This window comes from Apostichopus japonicus, chromosome 13, assembly GCF_037975245.1.
Source record: "Apostichopus japonicus isolate 1M-3 chromosome 13, ASM3797524v1, whole genome shotgun sequence".
NCBI lineage: Eukaryota > Metazoa > Echinodermata > Holothuroidea > Aspidochirotida > Stichopodidae > Apostichopus > Apostichopus japonicus.
In genome coordinates, this window is record NC_092573.1 from 8,150,000 (window position 1) to 8,171,089 (window position 21,090).

The 21,090-nt window shown below is 38.0% G+C and overlaps 1 protein-coding gene across 4 annotated transcripts in view; it reads right to left on the minus strand.

Annotated features, from left to right (window-relative positions):
• Nucleotides 1-21,090, minus strand: part of LOC139978228 (adhesion G-protein coupled receptor V1-like) — a 101,787-nt gene that overhangs the window by 49,294 nt on the left and 31,403 nt on the right. For 2 of the 4 annotated variants that reach the window (XM_071988201.1, XM_071988197.1), the window contains 29 exons: nt 20,961-21,079; nt 20,314-20,495; nt 19,564-19,897; nt 18,614-18,766; nt 18,160-18,385; nt 17,634-17,753; nt 16,870-17,055; nt 16,036-16,175; nt 14,853-14,952; nt 14,177-14,356; nt 13,407-13,564; nt 12,474-12,567; nt 11,468-11,552; nt 10,713-10,851; nt 9,921-10,062; nt 9,085-9,326; nt 7,862-8,037; nt 7,186-7,310; nt 6,468-6,671; nt 6,276-6,295; nt 5,658-5,804; nt 4,898-5,166; nt 4,272-4,405; nt 3,527-3,896; nt 2,935-3,292; nt 1,982-2,316; nt 1,590-1,722; nt 980-1,156; nt 194-376 (listed from right to left, as the gene is read on the minus strand). In XM_071988201.1, coding sequence (XP_071844302.1) covers nt 194-376; nt 980-1,156; nt 1,590-1,722; nt 1,982-2,316; nt 2,935-3,292; nt 3,527-3,896; nt 4,272-4,405; nt 4,898-5,166; nt 5,658-5,804; nt 6,276-6,295; nt 6,468-6,671; nt 7,186-7,310; nt 7,862-8,037; nt 9,085-9,326; nt 9,921-10,062; nt 10,713-10,851; nt 11,468-11,552; nt 12,474-12,567; nt 13,407-13,564; nt 14,177-14,356; nt 14,853-14,952; nt 16,036-16,175; nt 16,870-17,055; nt 17,634-17,753; nt 18,160-18,385; nt 18,614-18,766; nt 19,564-19,897; nt 20,314-20,495; nt 20,961-21,079 — 5,231 coding nt within the window. Of the gene's footprint in view, nt 1-193; nt 377-979; nt 1,157-1,589; nt 1,723-1,981; nt 2,317-2,934; nt 3,293-3,526; nt 3,897-4,271; nt 4,406-4,897; nt 5,167-5,657; nt 5,805-6,275; nt 6,296-6,361; nt 6,382-6,447; nt 6,672-7,185; nt 7,311-7,861; nt 8,038-9,084; nt 9,327-9,920; nt 10,063-10,712; nt 10,852-11,467; nt 11,553-12,473; nt 12,568-13,406; nt 13,565-14,176; nt 14,357-14,852; nt 14,953-16,035; nt 16,176-16,869; nt 17,056-17,633; nt 17,754-18,159; nt 18,386-18,613; nt 18,767-19,563; nt 19,898-20,313; nt 20,496-20,960; nt 21,080-21,090 lie in introns of all 4 variants that reach the window. The other 2 variants (XM_071988198.1, XM_071988199.1) reach the window with 2 other exon arrangements.

The window sequence follows — 21,090 nt, forward strand, 5'->3', positions numbered from 1 at the left end:
AAGGAAAACTCCTGAATGTCTTAGTTTCCATCTCTCTAAGTTATGAAACCTTAATCAAAATGTAACACATATATTTCATTGATTTCTAGATTATATTTCTCAAAAAAAAAAACATTAGTATCTGAAATTTTTTGTATCTGTGTAATGGAATGTGACTGGAAATATTGTTTCAATTTTCATAATGTAATGTTACCTGGCCTGCTGCCATGGTGATGTTGCCTGTGAGAGGAGAAAAGTCCGAGGAAGTAGCAGTGATGGTTGTTGCCGTCCATCCAAACCCTATGATGCCGATGGCTCCAGCAGACCTCGTCACAGGAAGACGTAGAATGCCGTCTGTGCCCGAACCTTCGTATACCTCAACCTCTCCATCCTCATTCTGAACCAGGAAAACCAAATTGTTAATTAGATAATGAAGCTGAAACTACATATGACAAACAAATGCTTGTCGTATGTATGAAACTACATACGACAAACAAAAACCAAATGGAAAATTACAAATGGAAAAAATTACAAAAAATTACAAAAATTCTAAAAAAAATTACAAAATTTACAAAATTACAAAAAAATTACAAAATTTTACAAAAAATTTACAAAAAAAAAAAATACAAAAATTACAAAAAAATTACAAATGGAAAAAAAAAAAAAAACCAAATGGGAATTTAGAAAATGAAGCCGAAAGTACATACTACAATACTTTCTGTAACTTCTAAGAATATGATGTCTGTTTTATTTTATTTTACAAAGGGAAGCAAAGGAAAGCAGGTAGGAATGCCCAGTTGTAACAAGACAGCATTTTTCATAAGGTTTCAAAAAGCATTTTGAAACTGCTTTGGAACTACTTTTTCATCTGAGGGGAGGGGAGGGGAGGGGGAATTAACAATCTTTGAGACAAGTACAGCAGGACTTTCATTAATATTTCAATTCCTTCTTCATATCAATAAATTTCTTATAGCACTCTACATCTGTACATCCACCATACCTTTGTTGCAGTAAACTGCAGGATACCATTAGCATTATCATTCTGTCGGATGGTGATCTCGGCCACGTTCTGACCGCTCTTGATGCTGGGATCTGCCCCACCCTGGGGATCACTGGAGATAAGCTCCACAGAAGTCAAGTTGACAAAAAACGTCTCTGGACCTTCGGCAGCGGTGTCCTGCAAAAATGAGAGATTATCCAACTACGAAGCAACAAGAGCCAAAGGAAATTTTTTCTTTTTACCAAACTGGGATGTAATACTATCTTTACAAATCTTTAAGCATCATTCGATACCCGAGGATGTTTTCGTAGTTAGAGAGTAGAGTATATAGGGCAATTGTTCTCAATGGTTGGCCCACAGGATGAATCAGGCCCACAAAACTTTTCACTCTGGGCCAATCACAATAAATGGTCGCCAATCTTGCACTAATCAGACAAGCAGACTCTACCGGCCTACATTGAAGGTCAATGACAACTTTATTTTGACTTTAATTTTAACTCATATCTTAAATCAAATAATGCAGCTCTAATGTCAAATATTGAATCCAAAAGTTTCACATACTTGTAAATGCAAACATTTAAATTTCATTGCGATGACTGAAATAACTCACAGGTAATACGGTGATCTCGACAGAAGCAGAATCTGAACCATCCCCGAAGCTGACGAAATTATTCGAACGAGCAACAAAGTCACGATCGCTGATTGCTTGTTCTATCTCCGGCAGGTTGCTGGATTGAAATGTGCTGAAAGGAGAAACAAAATTCTCATTGATGATCAAATTAAACCAGATTACTGACGTCCTGAAATATGAAATGATTTGTTTAAAAGATAAGTTTTTACAGCCTGCAAAGTTGTTTTTGAAAAATACATTGTTGGATTTTTTATCCTTAGTACCTGCAACACCAGATTCATCCCTCTCAAACTTGAATATTCCTTCTAAAACTTGCAAAAATAAAGTTAACATATCCTAGACCAATTACGTATAGTAGTCCAACTGTTTACCTGAAATATACATTAACACGGCCAGTCTTTCCCTGTTCTCTGGTGATGAAGAGAGTCACCACCCTGGATGACTGGGACCCCTCTGGTTCATCAGTGATGGCGTAGAGCGAGTCGATGCTCCATCCAAACACCCCGTGAGGTGAGTCATTGGCAGTGACAGTCAGCGTGGCGGTGTTGTCATCGCTGCCGATCACCGCGCCGCGTCCCGCACGGCTGGTGCCGGGGTTGACCACCTCTGTGAGTTGGATGAAGGTGGTCTCGTCTAGTTCCGGTACGGGGTCCCCGATGACCGTGAGCACGATGGCCGAGGTTCTGACGCCATCAGGGAATTCAATCTATGAATGAGGAAATTAATCAAGTTCAATCGATCATTTGTCCATCCATCAATCTAGCAATCAATTAATCAATACATTAAACAATCAAGCAAGTCAAATTACTTGCTGAGACAATCAATCACTGCTCGGGTAAATTCAAGCATTACGATTACGTTCGTGATCTGCGGATCCGAACATTTTATACATGCAGGTGTGCGTTCTTGATACCTGCACTTGCAGGTCTCCTTTATACCAACAACTGTACTTGTTTTGCTGTACATTCCTACAACTGTACTTGTTTTGCTTGTACCTTCCAGACACATTAACATTTATAAGTAACATAGCTATAAATCATCTTGTTATTTGCAATTCACAAAACTGTATCCATATGACTTTAACAATGACCTTTGACCTTATTTAAAGATTTCCATTTGACACGCACAAGAGACTACTTTTTCTTCAAAGAAAGATTGAATAATTGATTTCTCTGTCTTTTTATTTTTTTTATATTTTTTTTAGGTTTTGTAAAGCGCTAGAGGCCTTTTGGTATTTGGCGCTATGTTAAGAACTTTTTTTTTTTTTATTATTATTATTAACAAAATTTCAGAATCTTAGGGACTTCAAGTTGGGTCTTCCTACCTGTCCACTAGACGGCCTGAGGTCAGCCATATCATGGTCTCCCCTGGCTTCCCAGGCAACCACCACCAACCCTGCCGTCCCTCTCTGGCGTTCCACCGTCAGCACCACGGGTGTGTCCGAGGTCTCCTCTTCAACGCTCATCTGGAGAGAATCTTGAGCAAACACGATGATACCGTGAGCATCATCGTTCGATGCAATGATGGTGGAGACTCGATCCTGGGGGCCAATGATGGCACCATCGGTTGGGTTGGAGAGGGCTACCATCAGAACCTCATCATCTTCGGGTATATCATCAGGAAGGATGGTGAGGGCTACAACATGTCTGGTGTCATCGGGTGAGAAAGACAATGTGATGGACCTGGTAGAATAGCAAATGAATCCAGAAAATCAGATAAAATGATGAGGGAAATGTAACATTAAAATGTCAGTTGGTTGGGTGTCATAGCAATATTTTAATTCCCACCAGATTTATGAAAGTTACTAGAGCAGTGGTCTGTGAAAACCTCTGTATGTACACTGTTTCATGCCCCCATGCCTTGCCTCTTCCTACCCCTACCCACTATCCCTCTTCTGTAAATTGAAGCGCACTCACCATGGTACAAAATCAGCCTCTTCTGACAAGGATGACAGTTGTAGTAACCTAGTCTCTGATTGGTCAAGATCCAAGATCCCAGCGAGAAGCATCGACCTCCTCATACCATCCCTGTCCGTCACTTCTACGGCTTCGATCAGACTCGCGGATTTGTAAACGAACGACATCTCAAACTTTGCGGTGAAGCTGTTCCATACCATGACGATCGAATCATCCATTGAGTTGGCAAATACCAGATAGGTAATACCACTGGCGGTGGTGAAACTAGTAATAGACTGACAGTCGGATGTCGGTACATACTGATGGGTTTCAAACCTCTCTTGAGCAGGATTCCAGTGGTATATCTCAGAATTTACAACGTCGGTACCATCTGCGAGAAGAAAAAGTAAGGTTATGCGAGAACCCTTACGAAAAGGGAATGATAGTAACGAAAAAAACTATCACAATTAGTAAGTCTCTTGGTGAAAGTGTTAGAAGCAGATGCTTTTGGTGTAAATGTTGCTTTGTCCTTTTCTAGGTACTTAAGATCAATATAAAAAACCTCAGAACTATTCTTTCAAATCATTAGTGGTCTATTGTTACATGCATGTTTATTAATATTTTATTGTTACAGTTTCATAAAATGCATAAATCCAAATATGAAGCAATCATTCTTTCCCCTCCCTACCTCCTTCCACCACCCCTTCCCCTCCCACCCCCTAACTGTCAAAATCTGTCATAACCTCACTGAGTCACGATAGCTTACCGTCACTCCTGCTATTAGCCACGACTAGGAAGTAGTTTGTTCCGATCATCACCGATTCCACGTCCGCAGCACCCATCGTGTCTAATTGCTGGTATTCATTCAGTACGCCATTCTGCCATCGATAAATCATGCTCCTGAGTAAAGAAAGGACAGTTGGTTTTTATCGGATTGTAATTTGGAATCATTCTGACCGAGGCATTTCATATTTGCAAATAATTGAAACCTCAGTTTTTTAACTTAGAGACGCTGATGGTTATTACAAATTATTCCTAATTTTTACAAGTTACTAAAAAAAAAACTCTCAATAAAGCCCAGAAACTTTTGTATCCAAACAAAAACTTATTCAACAATTATTCAACATTTATTCAACATTTTATTGTTTTACTTTCAGGTCATTAACGTGTTTGCCTAATTGATCTGCCTCCAGCAATTTTCGTGAGCTTTGTAGATTTTGCTCGAAGGTACGATATCTCTCCTCCGATGATCACTATAAAGAGATTACAAACAATTCAATAGCCAAACACTTTAAGTTTAAGCTGTTAGATTTGGTTCAAATATAGACATAGTCCTTGAAGTTTAATAACTTATCTAACAGGGTGACTGCTGTCAGGCATAACTACACTTACCTGATGTTATATCTAGCCGTTGCAGTATTATAATAGCTAGCAATCGCCACATATTGAGTTCCATCGATTACAAATGACGTTATTTCGACTGCTCCTATGGTTGGTGTTACACCACTGGACACAAAGACCGAACCGCTCCACAGGAAGAGCTGAGATTCGGTAACACTGCCCTCTATGGCGTCAACCTGCTGTGCGACCATCAAATATACGTCTGTTCCCCTGGTTAAGAAGGCTACTGCTGACGCACCTATAGTGGAAATGTCTTGAACCTGTGGAATGTAAAGAAAGTAGTAAAATAATTTGAGATGACGATGTGTAAAGCTAATGTGAATGCAAAAGACATTGTTTAAGGTTGTTTTGAAGAATTACAGTAACCAAACCAGAGAGCTATTTATTAATTAGGATGGTTAATAGGTGTACTAATTTTCATGGGATTATTGAAAACCTGTCTACATGGGATCTCCTAGGCGATTCTATGAAACCGAATGACTTCTATATTTCAGATGGTACATTGATGTATTAACAAAATCTTTCTTTTAGGATATACCTTCGTGTCTTACAATGTGACTATGCTTACAAACATAGCTTCCTGGATAAGTTTGTGATAAAGACACCTTCTCAATGGTTTTCTAGAGAATGAATGAATAAAATGATTCAATGCCCAATGGGATGATTGTATGGTATTATAGAAGCATACCACATACTAAATATTCTTACATCTTGTGAGAACAAAATATACTCAAAGTGTTGTCATAGTTACCACAAGTAAAGTTCCATCATCTTCTAAGCGATAGATTCTGGTGCTGGAGACTCTTCTGCCTGGCATCCCCTGATTGGCTATTGCGAGATAAACACTGCCCCCTATCATCACCGATGTGCAACTAACACCACCATCTGTTTCAATTGTCTATCCGAAAGCAGAAACATCAAATAAAGAAACCATAAAATTATTTATTAAACACAGCACATTTTTAATAAGGTAAATGCTGCCCATAATAATCCAACACATTTACATAACACTGGTATGTGACTTATCACTAGACACTAATTGACACTAACTAAACACTAATTAGACACTAACTAGACACTAATTGCAGTCAACAATCTTGTAGGTATTTACCTGTACAGGTACAAAGATACCTTCCCATCTATAAAGCATTGAGCCTTTTACTAGCCTCTCACTAGATCAATCTTGTAGGTATTTACCTGTACAGGTACAAAGACACCTTGCCACCTATATAGCATTGAGCCTTTTACTAGCCTCTCACTAGATCAATCTTGTAGGTATTTACCTGTACAGGTACAAAGATACCTTCCCATCTATAAAGCATTGAGCCTTTTACTAGCCTCTCACTAGATCAATCTTGTAGGTATTTACCTGTACAGGTACAAAGACACCTTGCCACCTATATAGCATTGAGCCTTTTACTAGCCTCTCACTAGATCAATCTTGTAGGTATTTACCTGTACAGGTACAAAGACACCTTGCCACCTATATAGCATTGAGCCTTTTACTAGCCTCTCACTAGATCAATCTTGTAGGTATTTACCTGTACAGGTGCAAAGACACCTTGCCACCTATAAAGCACTGAGCCTCTTTCCAGCCTCTCACTAGGTAATGACCCATTGCTACCAGGTGATGTCATCAGTGGACCTTTGACCTCATCACTAACGGTTACTAGGTAGAGGTCACCGCTGTAAGTGAATGTGTGGTAATCTGAGGGAGCAGAGACGTTCATTGTTTGGAGAACACCGAGATGAGGAATACTTCCAGCTGGGGAGGGAAAGATAAACATGAATTATAATCATAATAATAATAATCATCAGTAATATTTACGACACTTAAAGGAACCACAAATGTGAGAGAAACCCGCAAGGGCTTATGGACTATAACTGACACGTCGGGTGGCTTCCAATTCAACGTTTTAACTCAAATTTGGAATCTTTTCAATTTAGAAAGTCATTTCAGATGGGAAAACCATAGATTGCTCGTGGATGAAAAACCCACCTCGCTATGACCCGGAAACTCCTGATTGCTAAGCCTCATTGCTTCAAATGATTATAAATATTTGCTTTTTAAATGTGATAGCAAAGTGTCTGGTTGACAAAATACGAACACTGGAAAACATAACATCTGAGGTGTATTGGTTGAATTAAATGCAATTGGTGTTTGAGTAATGCTGGGTAGGAGAAATTGTTGAAAAGATTTGAAAAGTTGCTAAACCAAATTCTATTCAGCAGCAAAATATAAGTCAAATGTATCTCTTCTTTTACTCTCTCTGACTTACCAGGTGAAACAGCTGAAGAAGGCAGAGTAGCTACGTCCACGGTTACTGTTCCAATTTGACCTCCTGACCTTTCAATTGCATAATATACCAGATCGACATCTTCTTCCACCTCCACTGAATCATTACTGATGAAGAAGAATAATGGACAGAATTAGTGGATGACACTCATGTGCAGTTTTTAACACTCAACAATTAAAATATTCAAATTCAGGCTTAGTTAAAGAGAAGACAAACCTAACTGTGGCCTCAGCATTGCTTTTATTTATGTGAATAGTGAGTCAACCACATGTGGTTTTAAACTCAAGGGAAGAGGGCTCAATCTGTAGGGTGGGAGGGGTGGGGGCAGGAGCAATTACTTCTAAGGGTAGCGGGAAGTGTGACTTTCATTTGACGAAGCAACTGACAAATGGCAAACCAACAAAATGGACCCTCTGTACATTTTGTACCGTGAGTTATAGTATTTGATTGTGTTTCAACAAAACAGAAATTATTAACTACCCTTGAATAACACAAAAGGGCACTTTTTCATTACCAAATGGAAAAGGGATACTTTTCATTAACAAAACGGTTCCCGGTTCTGCAGGGCAACCTGCCATTCATCCAAGTCATTTTTCTAGTTATAGACCAGTGGCAGAAACAAAACGGCATGATCTCACATGAGAGAGCTTTGACCTACCGTGAGTCGAGAGGGTATATCTGAAGTAACCCAAACGGGGCGTCGCTTTCTTCTACGATGACTGTTACGTTAGTGATCGTACCGAGTACAGCGCCACCTATTGGTTCCCCCAACACAACCGTGTATGCCTCAGATAACTCGGGGATTGAGTCTGCTACAGCAGATATCTGTAGAAACTGTAATATGAAGCAAATAACAACAGATTTGTGTTTTAAAGTTAATTTCATCCAATTTCCATCTTCGGTCTGCTAAATTTTCATAAGTCGTGTGACTGTGATATCATTTTATCAGTACACTCATTCCAGCAAAGGAGTTACTTTTTGTCTTATCACAAGTCTTTCTTTTCATCATATTTCACATGGGTGGTAGATTATTTGAAATGCTGAAACAGTTACAAAATTATGCCAAACCCGAGGAAATCATAGAGTTAAAATAATTTCAATAGTGGTACGAAGAATTGGAATTATGACACTGTTGACAGGAAAATGTGAGCAATCATTATGCTTATTTCACCTTACTAAAAACGGTATAATTCATTAAAAAATTCCATTCAAAAAAATTGGTTGTATTTCAAAATTAGTCTACAACCAAGCATTGAAAATCAAACATCCCTACCAGGAATTTTGTGACCATTAGAAAAATTGATTTATGTAAGACTATCATATGACTTTACTTTTCTAATGGAGTATGATGTTTCTGTAAGGTTTGCTTTTGCCCCCATTCCCATCTCCATGCCCCTTTTCCCCCACCTCTGGCCCACTTAAAAGATGATTAAGGTGCTAAAACATGGCAGGAGAAACAAACCCTAACAAATAATAACTAAATGGTACAAGAAGTATGATGAGTACATGTTGCAACACGTCATGTTGTAGAGACTTCAGTTCATAATTCAAACAGCTTGAAAACTTCGGTTTTAATCGAGTAAATCCAAAAACTGCCAAGGAAGTATTTGTGTAAAAGTAAGTTGGCCTAAAGTTTTGATCCTAGCAGGATCTTCTAAAAAAAAAAAAAAATTTGATCCTAGCAGTTTTGATCCTAAGCACTTCAAATGCTTTTTTTAAGCCTTTGAAGAAGATCCTGCTAGGATCGAAACGTCAGGCCAACTTACTTTTACACATTCTCCTACACAGGCTCTCTAGTGGATAAGCAGTTTGCTAACAGTTTTATTTTATTTTGAAGGAAGTATTTGCTCTGTTCTAAAGTTCAACAAATTAGAAACTCACGGTAGAAGCTTCATTTGGCTCAAAGGTAACAAATCCGCTGGAGGGAGAGAGATCGTCATCACCCCCCTGCACTGAGAATGGAACCTCCACCTGACCGAAAGTGCCCTCTTCTCTAATGAGGGTGAACTGGGCCCGGCTACCGGCTCCTGGGGTATCGTCCGGCTCAGAGATTGTCAGTTCAGTAGGGCCAGAGAATGAGATGATGCCGAAAGCATTGTCGTTTGGTTGTATAGTGATGGTCACTGCATGGAAAGGACATAGTACATTTGATTTCTCTGAGACAATGGAATTTGACATACTATGGCATTGCTTTCTGCTTACAATACTGCAAAAGACAGTTATTAAAACATGATACAGGAATGATGATAAGTTACCATTATAAATGATTCATCCTATTTACAAGACAGAAAATATGATATGCTAAATATTCAAAACGAGTTGGAGATGCAATCACATCCATTACAGAATATAAACAATAATCTAATTCTTGATTCCAACTCTACTTCTTGATCCCTCTTGTACTTCTTGATCCCTCCTCCAATCATTGATCCCTCCTCCAATCATTGATCCCTCCTCCAATTCCTGAATCCAACTCTTTTTTTCTATTCTCAATCCTTTTAATCGACCACAGAATGCAAAACGTTCTCATTAACATCCCAACACAAATCCACAGAAGAAATTTAATCCCACATTGTTTTATTGAGAAAAAACTTTGACAATCCACCAGAGATATTTAATACACCACAGAAAATATAAAATCCTCTTGAATCTTGATCCCCACACAAAAGTTAATCCACAGCAAACACAATGGTCCCAGAATCATGGGTTCCTCCTACCTCTCATTGGTTCACCCAGCTCCAGGCCTCCGGTTGGGTTGTTTAGGATTAGTTCAAAGCTCTCTCCATCCTCTGGTAAGTCATCCTCCAGAATCTCCACGGTAACGTCCTTGATAAACTCTCCATCAGCAAACCTCAGGATCTGTCGAAATAAAGATTAATTTGAAGGAAAAAAAAATTCTCTTAAATTGACTGTAGGCCATAAAACATGGTCCTAAGGGACACACCAATTTATGTAAAAACAAGGGATGATTGCATACGATACAAAGAGTATAATAAACATAATTATGAAAATTCCAAAACAAATTATGAAATCAGTAATAAAAATATTCAATAAAGTTATTTACCCAAATAGACAAACAGTATACGTATACCATATCAGTGTTTTTTGGCCCCCCCCCAATGCCCTGCCCCTCCAACCACCTCTCAGATTGCCTTGGCTGGTGCCGCCACTGGATTTTAGCATCACCTGACTGATTATGGCAGAAGAATGAATCTTCATGGAAGGGTCAGAGGCGATTGAAGCATCGAAGAGGGTGGTTGTAGGTGGTTCTGGGGTCCTCTCCCAGCAAACAATTGGACGTCAAATGATGCGTTCTGAAGCATATTTTGACTGTAAACTTCAGCTCTAAACGCAAGGTTGTGCTAATAAGTACTCATTATTTTTGTGTTTATATGTGAGGTTGAAAAGTGGCTGTACACATCCATACACTCTCCCCTCCTTTACGCAAGCCACTGATATAGGTCGAGCACAATGGATGACAAGTATACAAGTAAATAGACAATACTGACCTGATCGGTGAAAGTGTAGTCTGTTCCTTTCCTGGCATCTATTGGTTGGCTGTACAGGAACGCCGTCACTTCCCCGTACGTACCTCTATCTCTTCTGACACTCACTGTCAAATTCTGAGAACTTTCTGATACTGATATCCTATGGAGAATTAAAAAAAATTCACCAATCATTTTTAATTCATACAAAATGTATTTTTAATTTTCTTCCATTTTAATGCACCTTTGTAATTACAAAAACAAAAACATCAAAATCATATCATTAAATTATGATTTGATTTTGTTTTCACCTGTTGCTGTTACAAAATTTTACGAAGCATTCTTGAAATGGTTATGATTGTACGATTGTTAAGGGCCGATCGATTGTTTGAACGATTGCAAAACGACTTGCGGTTAGTGGAGAGAATTCGTGTGGCAACATCATCATCTTTATTGGGGGTTTACAATGAACATGACCTACTTCACCTCTACATACAGAAAGTACACAAGAAAAAAAAAGTAAACTTGACCGATTCACAACGTCGGATTAAAGTGCAACTTTAATTAACAGCATGAGAGTAAAATTAATTCAAATGTAGGTAGTAGACATATACAACATGTTTATTCATATAAATATAAATAATTTAAAAAAAATAAAAATTTCTAATTTCAATTTTTTTTTAATTGCAATTTTTAAATTAAATTTAAAATAATAATAAATAAAAAATAAATATAAATTCTATAGACTGTAACAGCAGCAGAAATCATGTCAGTCTTACCTATCCGTTGTTACGTTAAATCCCACAATGCCTTGTGTTCCATCATTCGCAGTTATAGTGACCTTTGACATAATGTCCAGAGTACCTAAATGTGGAGAGAAATCAACATTACGTCAATCCATGTTTATTTTCTACTTTCCACCCTTTTGCAGAGATCTTAACCAAACATTGCCTAAGATGTTCAAACTGTTATTTCAAGCTGTGTCAACAGAATGTATAACAGAATGAAAACAAGGCACAGAATTTGGACTACCAAATTATGCAAATGAGCCAGGGATTGAAATTAGGGATGGAGTTGGTAAGGCAACGTTTTTAGAGCACCTTAGAAATTGCCTTGGATTTTGATGGACATGGCAGGGTACCCAAACGATTTTTCAAACTTTCAGATGGGCACTAAGGCTGGGTTGTTTTTTTCCATTTGTGAGGGGAAATGATGTGAGAAAATAAGTACAGAATCAACAGGTAATGGGCACATATATTTTCTTTTTTCCTTTCCACTTTTGATTAATCTTATTCCCTTTCTGCATTCTGCTAATAATGACTGAATTCTGGTGCAAACGTGCTACAGTTTGGACAAGTTTTAAGCCCGACTTGGTTTGATATTGACGGTTGCTAAATGAGATACCCTAAGGTACTGTAACTTGGTTAAAGGGGCACAGTATTAAGGTCATAGGAATTAGGCGATATTGAAGGGAAGTGTGGCAAGTGGTATAGCACTGAAAGCATTCAAGAACTCTCAACTCGAAACCTTTTCAAAGGGAAATGACAATTCTAATCCTACACAAAATGATCAAATAAGTCACACTTAATCAGTCGCTTAAACTTGATTCTAAGAAAAGTCAAGTTCAGATGAGGATTGCTGTATCTCACGGTCGTGAGTGTTTTGGAAGACCTGGAATCACCAATGGGTATTAAATGATGAAATGGTAAATAGAATACTTTGGAACAGACTGTAACCTGTATGAGAGACTCTTTGCATGGGCTACACAAAGAGAGATAAACCTACCAAGTTTAGGTGGAAAACTGGAATCTGATGGAATCAGTAGTTCAACAGAGGTCAGGTTCACTTGGAAAACTTCATCCAGTTCTGGTAAATCATCCTAAATAAAGAAGAGCAAATGATAAATACTAGGAAAAGATGTCTAGCTATTTATCAAATCATGAGACAAAAGGGGGAAACAATGAATTAAATTATTCAACAAATTAAAACCTGTTTGTATTTCTTCAGCAATTTAACAGAATATATATATTTTTTATGGAGGGGGGGGGAGGGAGCGGGTGTGGGGGGATCTTAACCAGTGTAATAATACGAGTGGACTAACAAACATTTAAGAGTGTTTATTACAGTTTTAACCTCTCTGATGTTTACCATTAGTAAAACATTCAGCAAATGAATGCTTAACCAAAGTCAAAAGAGTTTTGTGTTATTGAGAATCTGTTCTGAAACACTATCCCTAGGTGTGTTTTTGGTTACAGCTCTGAAACATGGTGAGCATTTGGGTGACCAGAAGAATAAAGGGTTAGGAAATGCAGCATGTAATGTGATTGACATTTGCTCAAACTATAAACTTTTCAAATCTTTCATTCCCCCCAAAAATAATCACTTTTACCTCTCCACTTTAAAATAGCAACAATTAAATTACTACAGCTGGCTAGAGGGAATTAATCAATAATGATGTTATTTTGTTATTTGGTATCATGAATTATACTACTATAAAACAACAAACAGAACCAGTAAACCAGTGAAAACCTAAACAATGCAGCAAAATGTCCTGGATTTGTAGAAACATCAAGTTTCCAGATCTGGCTGGTTATTTGTTTTACTACTGAAATTCAGATTCAGTTTTCTTAATTTTAATACATCCATCCATAACTCTCCATAAACTAGCACCAAACTACAATACTACACAAAACACATTTTCAAAAAAGAGAGTTTTACCTCCAGAATGGAGACCATGATAGCTGCCGTATTTTGTCCATCTTCAAACTCCACGGTTCCGGTCTGAGCTATAAAGTCCTGGCCGTCAACGGCTGGTGTATCAATCAATTCTATTAGTGGATTAATCTCATGAATGCTATACCCAACCTGGACAGTACCTTCAAATAGAGAAATAAACAACTAGTTGTCAGGTGGGTTTAGTAGTAACAACGAATGCCAACCATAAGCTTTTTAACCTTATCCATATGCAATATTTCATGTGTTAAAATACATCACATATGAAATCCATTTTAGTTAACGATTATTATAATTAAGCAGTGATTCTTTCTTTCTTGCTTTCTTCCTATGTTCTTTGTTCTTTTCTCTTTTCTCCTTCCTCTTACTTATCCTTTGTATTCTCTCGTTTATTGTTTTTGGTAAAGGGGGACTGCTCGTAAAAGCTCTGCTTCTTCAGTCCTCCTCCACCTCCTTGTGTATTAACTATTCACCATTGTATTCATATTATGTCGAAATAAATCAAACTCAAACTCGTGTACAATAGGTAACTCATTCCAAGCTAAGTGTGCTATTGGACAGCTATATAAACGGGTCACCCGTTGTGTATAGCCCATAACCAGGTACCAAAGGTTTAGCCTGTTTATAAACCCAGGAGAGATCCATCCACCATTACACATTACAATGGCTCCAGGAATACCTGTTGGGTTAAACACAACCCCTGGCAAAGCGGTCACTCTCTGTGTAAAGTTACTAAGCAATCAAACACAGCTTACCAATAGAACCAAACTTTCTTTCCACAAACAATTGAACTGTCTTATTTCCTTCTTCCACATCCAGAAAAAGGGAACCCTGGGCAAAACTGAAGACGCCATGTGGTTCATCACTGGCCTGGATGGTGACAGAGGCAACCGACGAACGAGGTTCCAGGGCCGCAGCACCAGAGGGAGAAACTCCTGGAAAGAGATGGAAAACTAACTTGAAAAAATCTTATCATTTTTATAAACAATTTTCAAGATTGGCCAAGAAGGAAGGAATATATAACCTTTTGAAATTTGTTTTTTGTCCGAGTGCGATGTAGCCCCAAACAAATGTTTGAGATGACCCATGTCACTGGTATAAGCTGAAATATGTGGAGGAGTCAATAAAATGACAACAGACGGTAAAAACTACATCCGAGAAAACATGGAAAAAATTCCTTGTAAATAACGTATCACTAACGAATGATTTTCCAAGATTGGCCAAGTAGGAAGGTTTTGAAAAAATCTTTTAACCAATGTCCTGCAATCATGAAACAAAATTTTTTGGGGAAATTTGTTGTTTTATTTTGAACAGAGTGGGACTATGATGAAGTATTGGCCCGAAATACATAAGGGGTGTGCATGACATCCACTGAGATCTGTCGGGGACCACAACAAGTGTAAACAGCAGGTATGAGAAGAAAGACTTTACCTTCTGTGAAAATGTTGTCAAGAGTCAGAACAAACTCCTCGTTGCTCTCTGGGGTCTCATCCGCCAAAACGGTCAAGAGAATAGAACCAAAGAGATCACCCTATAACATAAAACAGATAACAGACACATAACCAGTACAGAGTCTACATAAGATACACACACAGTAGAATTGCTCTCTTCCACCTTTTTGGCTCCACACCTTTCTGTCTTTGGCCTTTTCCAGTTTATTCCCTACCCCCCTTCCCTTAATCCTCTCTTTGTCCCTCCACTGTTTATCTCCTACCTCTCCTCTTCCCCTGTTGGTTTCTTTCTTTCTTCTCTCCATCCCTTGTCTACTAATCCTCTTACATCTATCTCTTTGTGTTCACCATGCTCATTAACCTGTCTGTATTCTGTGCGTGTTTTTGTCCCTTCTGTTACTGTTACTTGTCATTCAGCCTTTGAAGAAGATCCTGCTAGGATCGAAACGTCAGACCAACTTACTTTTACACATTTTCCTACACAGGCTCTCTAGTGGATAAGCAGTTTGCTAACAGTTTTATTTTATTTTGACAGTAGAATGTCATCATTTACAGTTAGGTAAGGCTTCAAGATATGTCAACCCTGACAAATCCTTACTTTGGCCAGTAGAAACTCTACCAATCACCTTTTTTTTCATTTTCAAACAGTCATCAGTGGAACCATTATAGCCTGTCACCATAAAAAGATAGTCCAGATGAAATTTTTATTTTTGGATAGTGCAAGGAAATTATACCACTACCTACCACCAGTGAAAGAATGAAATTTGAGTTTGAATTTAGTCTTTTCTTTTCATAAAAGTGTGGTGAAAATTAAGAATGCCACATTTAAGGGGAGGGAGGGGCTTGAATTGCAAATGAAATTATACCATCATTGAATTTGACATTGAATTTGACATTGAATTCAAATTTATTCTTCACTTTCATAAAGTGTGCTGAAAAACACGATTAATTACAAAGTTTGGGGGAGGGGCTTCAATTGCAAGTGAAATGATACCATCTCCTACCAACAGTGACAGAAATTGAATTTAAATTTATTCTTCCCTTTCATAAAGTGTGCTGGAAGAAAACATTACCGAGTTTGGAGGGAGGGAGGGGGGGTGGGTATGGGAGGTGGTTTTACTCCAAATAGAACAGTAACCTTGTAAATAAAAGTTTAACCCTACCTCTTGAAATAAAAGTGATCCATTTGTGTCTAGGAAGCTTAGTCCAGGAAGATACCCATTACTTCCACTCAACTCCCAGTCGACATAGACCGTCCCCTTTGCGGGGAGAGTCCGCTCCACAGTCACATTAAAGGCTTGTCCTGACAGAAAGAAAACATAGGACAAAAGCAGGACTGATTTTAAGTGGTTTGTAAATGTCTACACTGAAAACATATCTTGTTGTACAATAAAATTATTGGCATTTTTTGATTAGATCCAGTACACAGTAACCATATTCAATTTGGTATCTTTCATTTTATGTATAAAATATGTGTTATTGCAAAAGTTTAGCTTTAAGTTTAATATTAACTATTTCCTACTGGCACTGCAAGAATTTAATCATCAAGTTTAAAAGACACTATTTGTAGTTGGCCTGGGTTTTCTTTGATTTTCAATATCGTGCCAAATTTCTATCGGTAATATGCTGAATATGTTATCTTATATGATACTATTAATGTTGTATACCCACATATAGTTACGTGTCTGGGATTACACAAACATGCAATGAAAAAGGGTTAAAATCGTCAAACACGCATGAACAATGCATATTAGTGTGTGCTCACAGAATCCTGAAATAATATCTTCATATTTTGGGCAAAATAAATTTCATAAAACTCAAAAATGTACTTTTGTTAACTTGAAACACTAAACTGCTACCTGATACACCCCTTGACCTGTGTAAGATATGAAGCTAGATAATGACCTACAATTCATCTAATGCAAGTATTTAACTTATTTTAATTAATTATTTTAATGGATTATTTAACAACCCACCAATGGAGTGATTGTACAAACCTTCACTGACGATGTGGGACAGCTGAACAAAGCCGAGGACACCAGCTACATTATCGTTGGCCAATATCACCACGGTTACATTGTTCTGGTTGCTAAGGACACTGCCACCAGTAGGGTTGTAGATTTCGATGACGAGCATCTCGTCGTCCTCTGGAACGTCATCATCTTTGATCCCAATGTTAATGACTGTAATGAGATCGATACTTAATTATTAAACAAAAGAAATATTAAATATTAAATCTAAATGTAAGATGGATGAATCAATAAGTTAAAGACAATAAGAAAATAAGAAGATAAATATGCTCTATAACGAACTTATTTCTTATTATCCATTCCTCTTTCATGAAGTGATTCAATTCACACCAGCAAATTAATGGATTCCTATTGCTTAGTATTCTCTGTACTGAAACACACATTTGAACAATATTTGCAAAGGAAAGCACTTTGATAATTTCAATCAGGTTTTGTATGGTTGTTTATCTTCAAAGTGATAAATGTTGAGCAAACTTTTGAAAATTTTTACAATTTTTCCTGGTTTAGATATTTACTAATGACAAACTCACCTGTCTCTTACCAACAACTGCACTATTATTGGACAATGTCTAGAGCACTTGGTAACATTTAGGCACTTTCTTCTCTGGGTGACTGTCCCAATCTGGTCAGACACCACCCTCCTCTTCAAACCAAGTTCTTCAAAAGTGCAGTTGTTGGGACAAGACAGGGAAGTGAGAACTATTTCATAAAGTAAATATCGAGGAGCTTACCTTGTCGGGTCTCACCGGGGCCAAAGTTGACGGTTCCCCCGCTAGCTGTGTAGTCTTCAGCTGGTGTTGCGGTGGACTGCGATACCCTCCATGATACAGAAACATCTCCTATTGTACCACCTGGAACAATGCAAAAACACAACAATCAAATAGAAATAGATTGAAACAATCCAAAGACATGAAAAAACTCCATTCTTAAATTATCTGTTGCCATCTGTTTACATATTCCAACAACAAGCAATCCAGATGTCTTGCTAATGGAACTACAATCACAATACTTGATACAGATACACATGTTAGTTGAATCAGTAATTTTCAAATAAATGAAAAATTCTATTCCACGTCACCAATGCTGGATTTTGTTTTCCTTCAATTATTTCTCAACATTTCATCATTCATCTGATATTATTCATCATATCCTCTCATTTCTTCTTCAAGTTTCTTTGACATAAAAGAACAAAAATCAGGTTTTTTACCCTTCTCTAAAGTCAACAAAAAAAAGTTGTAAAGCTGAAATACCACTCACCTCTCCTTTCAATGACCAGTTCCTCGCTGACAGATAATCCCTCTCTCTCCTGTACCAGTACATTGAATTCACTGACTGCATTAGGACTGTTGCTGTAGACAGACCAGATACCGTTAGCATCATCGTTGCTCTCGATGGTAATCCCGGTGGTACCCTGCAGGCCGATGGTGGGCCCGTTGATTGGCAGTGGGTTACTGTCCACTACTCTCACAGATAACAGGTTCATCTAGATCAGAAAAGAATGGATAAGAGTTACATACATTGAATGAAAATGGAGGCAAAGCTGGGGGTTTGAATGCATTTGCATAGTTAATAATAGCCCACAGGTGCATGTATCACACTTGTGTATCAAGATAGATACCATCTTGAGCAATTATACAAATGTAATCATTGCAAGTTTTCCACACATTTCTGTATAATTTCTTCTTATGTTAATGTACCACTGGTGGCTTACCATGAACACTTCATCCCTTTCAGGTAACAGGTCATCTAAAATGTTAACCATCGCCGCAGATGCGTTTTGTCCAGCCGGGATCCGCAAAGTACCGGAGATGACTGGGGTATAATCGATTCCAGACAATGCTTGAGTCTCATATAAAAGTTTGGTCTAAAAACAAAAGAAAAATATCAAATATATTTTAAGGAGCTGATTGTATTTGCAATGTTACCGATTCCTGCTGTGCAAATACAACAACAACAACAACAAATTCTTTTTGTTGGCCAACAACAGCTGTTTCACTCTCAGCTATGTCAGCTTCTTTTTCAAGTACACAACATCAAAAAGTCTGTAAAGTTATCCAGACAACAGATATATCTAGACTGAGCCTTATTTGCATATAAGAATCTGGGCTGATGTTGACAAATGTCATCAAGTTTTCTGAGTGAACAATATACATAATTCACGACACGCACATAGAACATTTACTGCATTACAGCTGGGGTAAGATACGACTAGTTATGGTGGAAGGTACTCTATTGTTACAATGAACAAATAACTAAGCAAGAATATTTTAAGGAGCTGATTGTATTTGCAATGTTACCCATTCCTGCTGTGCAAATACAACAACAACTAATTCTTTTTGTTGGCCAACAACAGCTGTTTTTCTCCTCAGTTATGTCAGCTTCTTTTTCAAGTACACAACATCAAAAAGTCTGTAACGTTGTCAAGACAGCTATATCTAGACTGAGCCTTATTTGCATATAAGAATCTGGGCTGATGTTGACAAATGTCATCAAGTATTCCGGGTGACAATATACATAATTCATGACACGCACAAAGAACAATTACTGCATTACAGCTGGGGTAAGGTACAACTGGTTATGGTGGAAGGTACTCTATTGTTACAATGAACAAATAACTAAGCAACATAAGACTCGTTGAAAATCATGTCTAAAGCCGCTAACCTCTTCGATGCTTTTACGGTAGAGGGACACCCCATTTTGTTCACTGATCCCTTCAGTCCCATCAGTAACAGACCACAGGCAAAAGAATGTGACATTTATCTGTTGAAATTCAAATGCTCCACAAGCTCTCTCCTCCAGGCATCTCTCGGCACAAGCCGTCAGGGGAGAGGCAGAGGTAGACACATCAAACATGGTCTTCACCACTCCTGACAGGCTGCCAGTGACAGGATCCTGATAAAACTCCAGGACGGACGTAACCATCTTCAGAGCTTCTTGTATCAAATTGGTCGGCTGGGTATTAAAAGTGACCTCTAGTTCACCAAACAGTCCTCCCCTGAAAAGTGTCAGAGAAGTCATGATTCATTTAGACAATATTTTAAGAAGTACTTCCTTTAATATCTATAATCTAATATAAAATATCAAAGAAACCATCAAACTTGTCTTGTCATGTGATGGATTCTGAAAATTGGAGGTATTTGGTGATGGCAACAGAAAGACTTTAAAAGTAACCGACAGAAATTGGTTTTTCCTTAATCAATCCTATGACACGTCACTCTGGTACTGCTTCTACAGAAAATTTGAAAAGCCTTCAACTGTACAGTTGTGTCAACATGAAATTACAGCTTACAGCAGATAAGTAACATAACTTCTTAATAGCTAATAGCAGTCTGTTGTTTATTTACATATTCAGATAAGTTACATAACTTCTTAATAGCTAATAAAAGTTTCAACACAGGAGCTTGAACTCACCTCCGTATGACTGGGATGTTAGTTTGGCTGTTAAATCCTTCATTTTCGACAACGTTGTTATTTGCTCGGGTGAACTCCACGACCCCATGTGGGTCATCATTTGCCTCAATAGTAATGATAATGGTGGACTGGTCCCCGACAACAGCTCCTCCACTGGCACTGACCAAGGACACCACGATATTCTGTAAAGGCAAAGGGGGTCATTAAAATTTCACACCTGCCAGACCAACAATCGAAGAGAAAGGGAAAATACAGATTTGGGAAAATGAACTAATTCCTAACTCAACTGTCAAAATCACCTCAGCCATGAAGTACTGACAGTTGCCTAGCAACCAGGCTTTCACAACCACATCACATGATCATCACATGATCATCACATGATCATCACAATCACTTGGGAAAGATCACAATCATGATCAGATCACATCGAGCAATCACATCATGATTGCAGCATGATGATTTAGGCATTCTAAATGAGTATAAATAACTCCTCAGGTTTTGTTTCAAACTGCAAGCCACTTTATTTTGGAATTGTTATCGTTTGGGTGGTCCACTCTGCATTGCAACGAGACTTCCAAAGTACAGCATGTGTAAGTTACACATAGAACTAAATCCCAAAAAAAGCCAACCACCAAAGTAAAGCTTACCTCTCTTTCTTCTGGGACATCATCTGGTAGTATTCTTATATTGAATGTGTCAGTAACGTCACCCGAGAGAAAGTGGAGAGTCCCACCAGTTGGAAAGACGTCCTCTGTAGCGAGGACACCTGCCACAAAT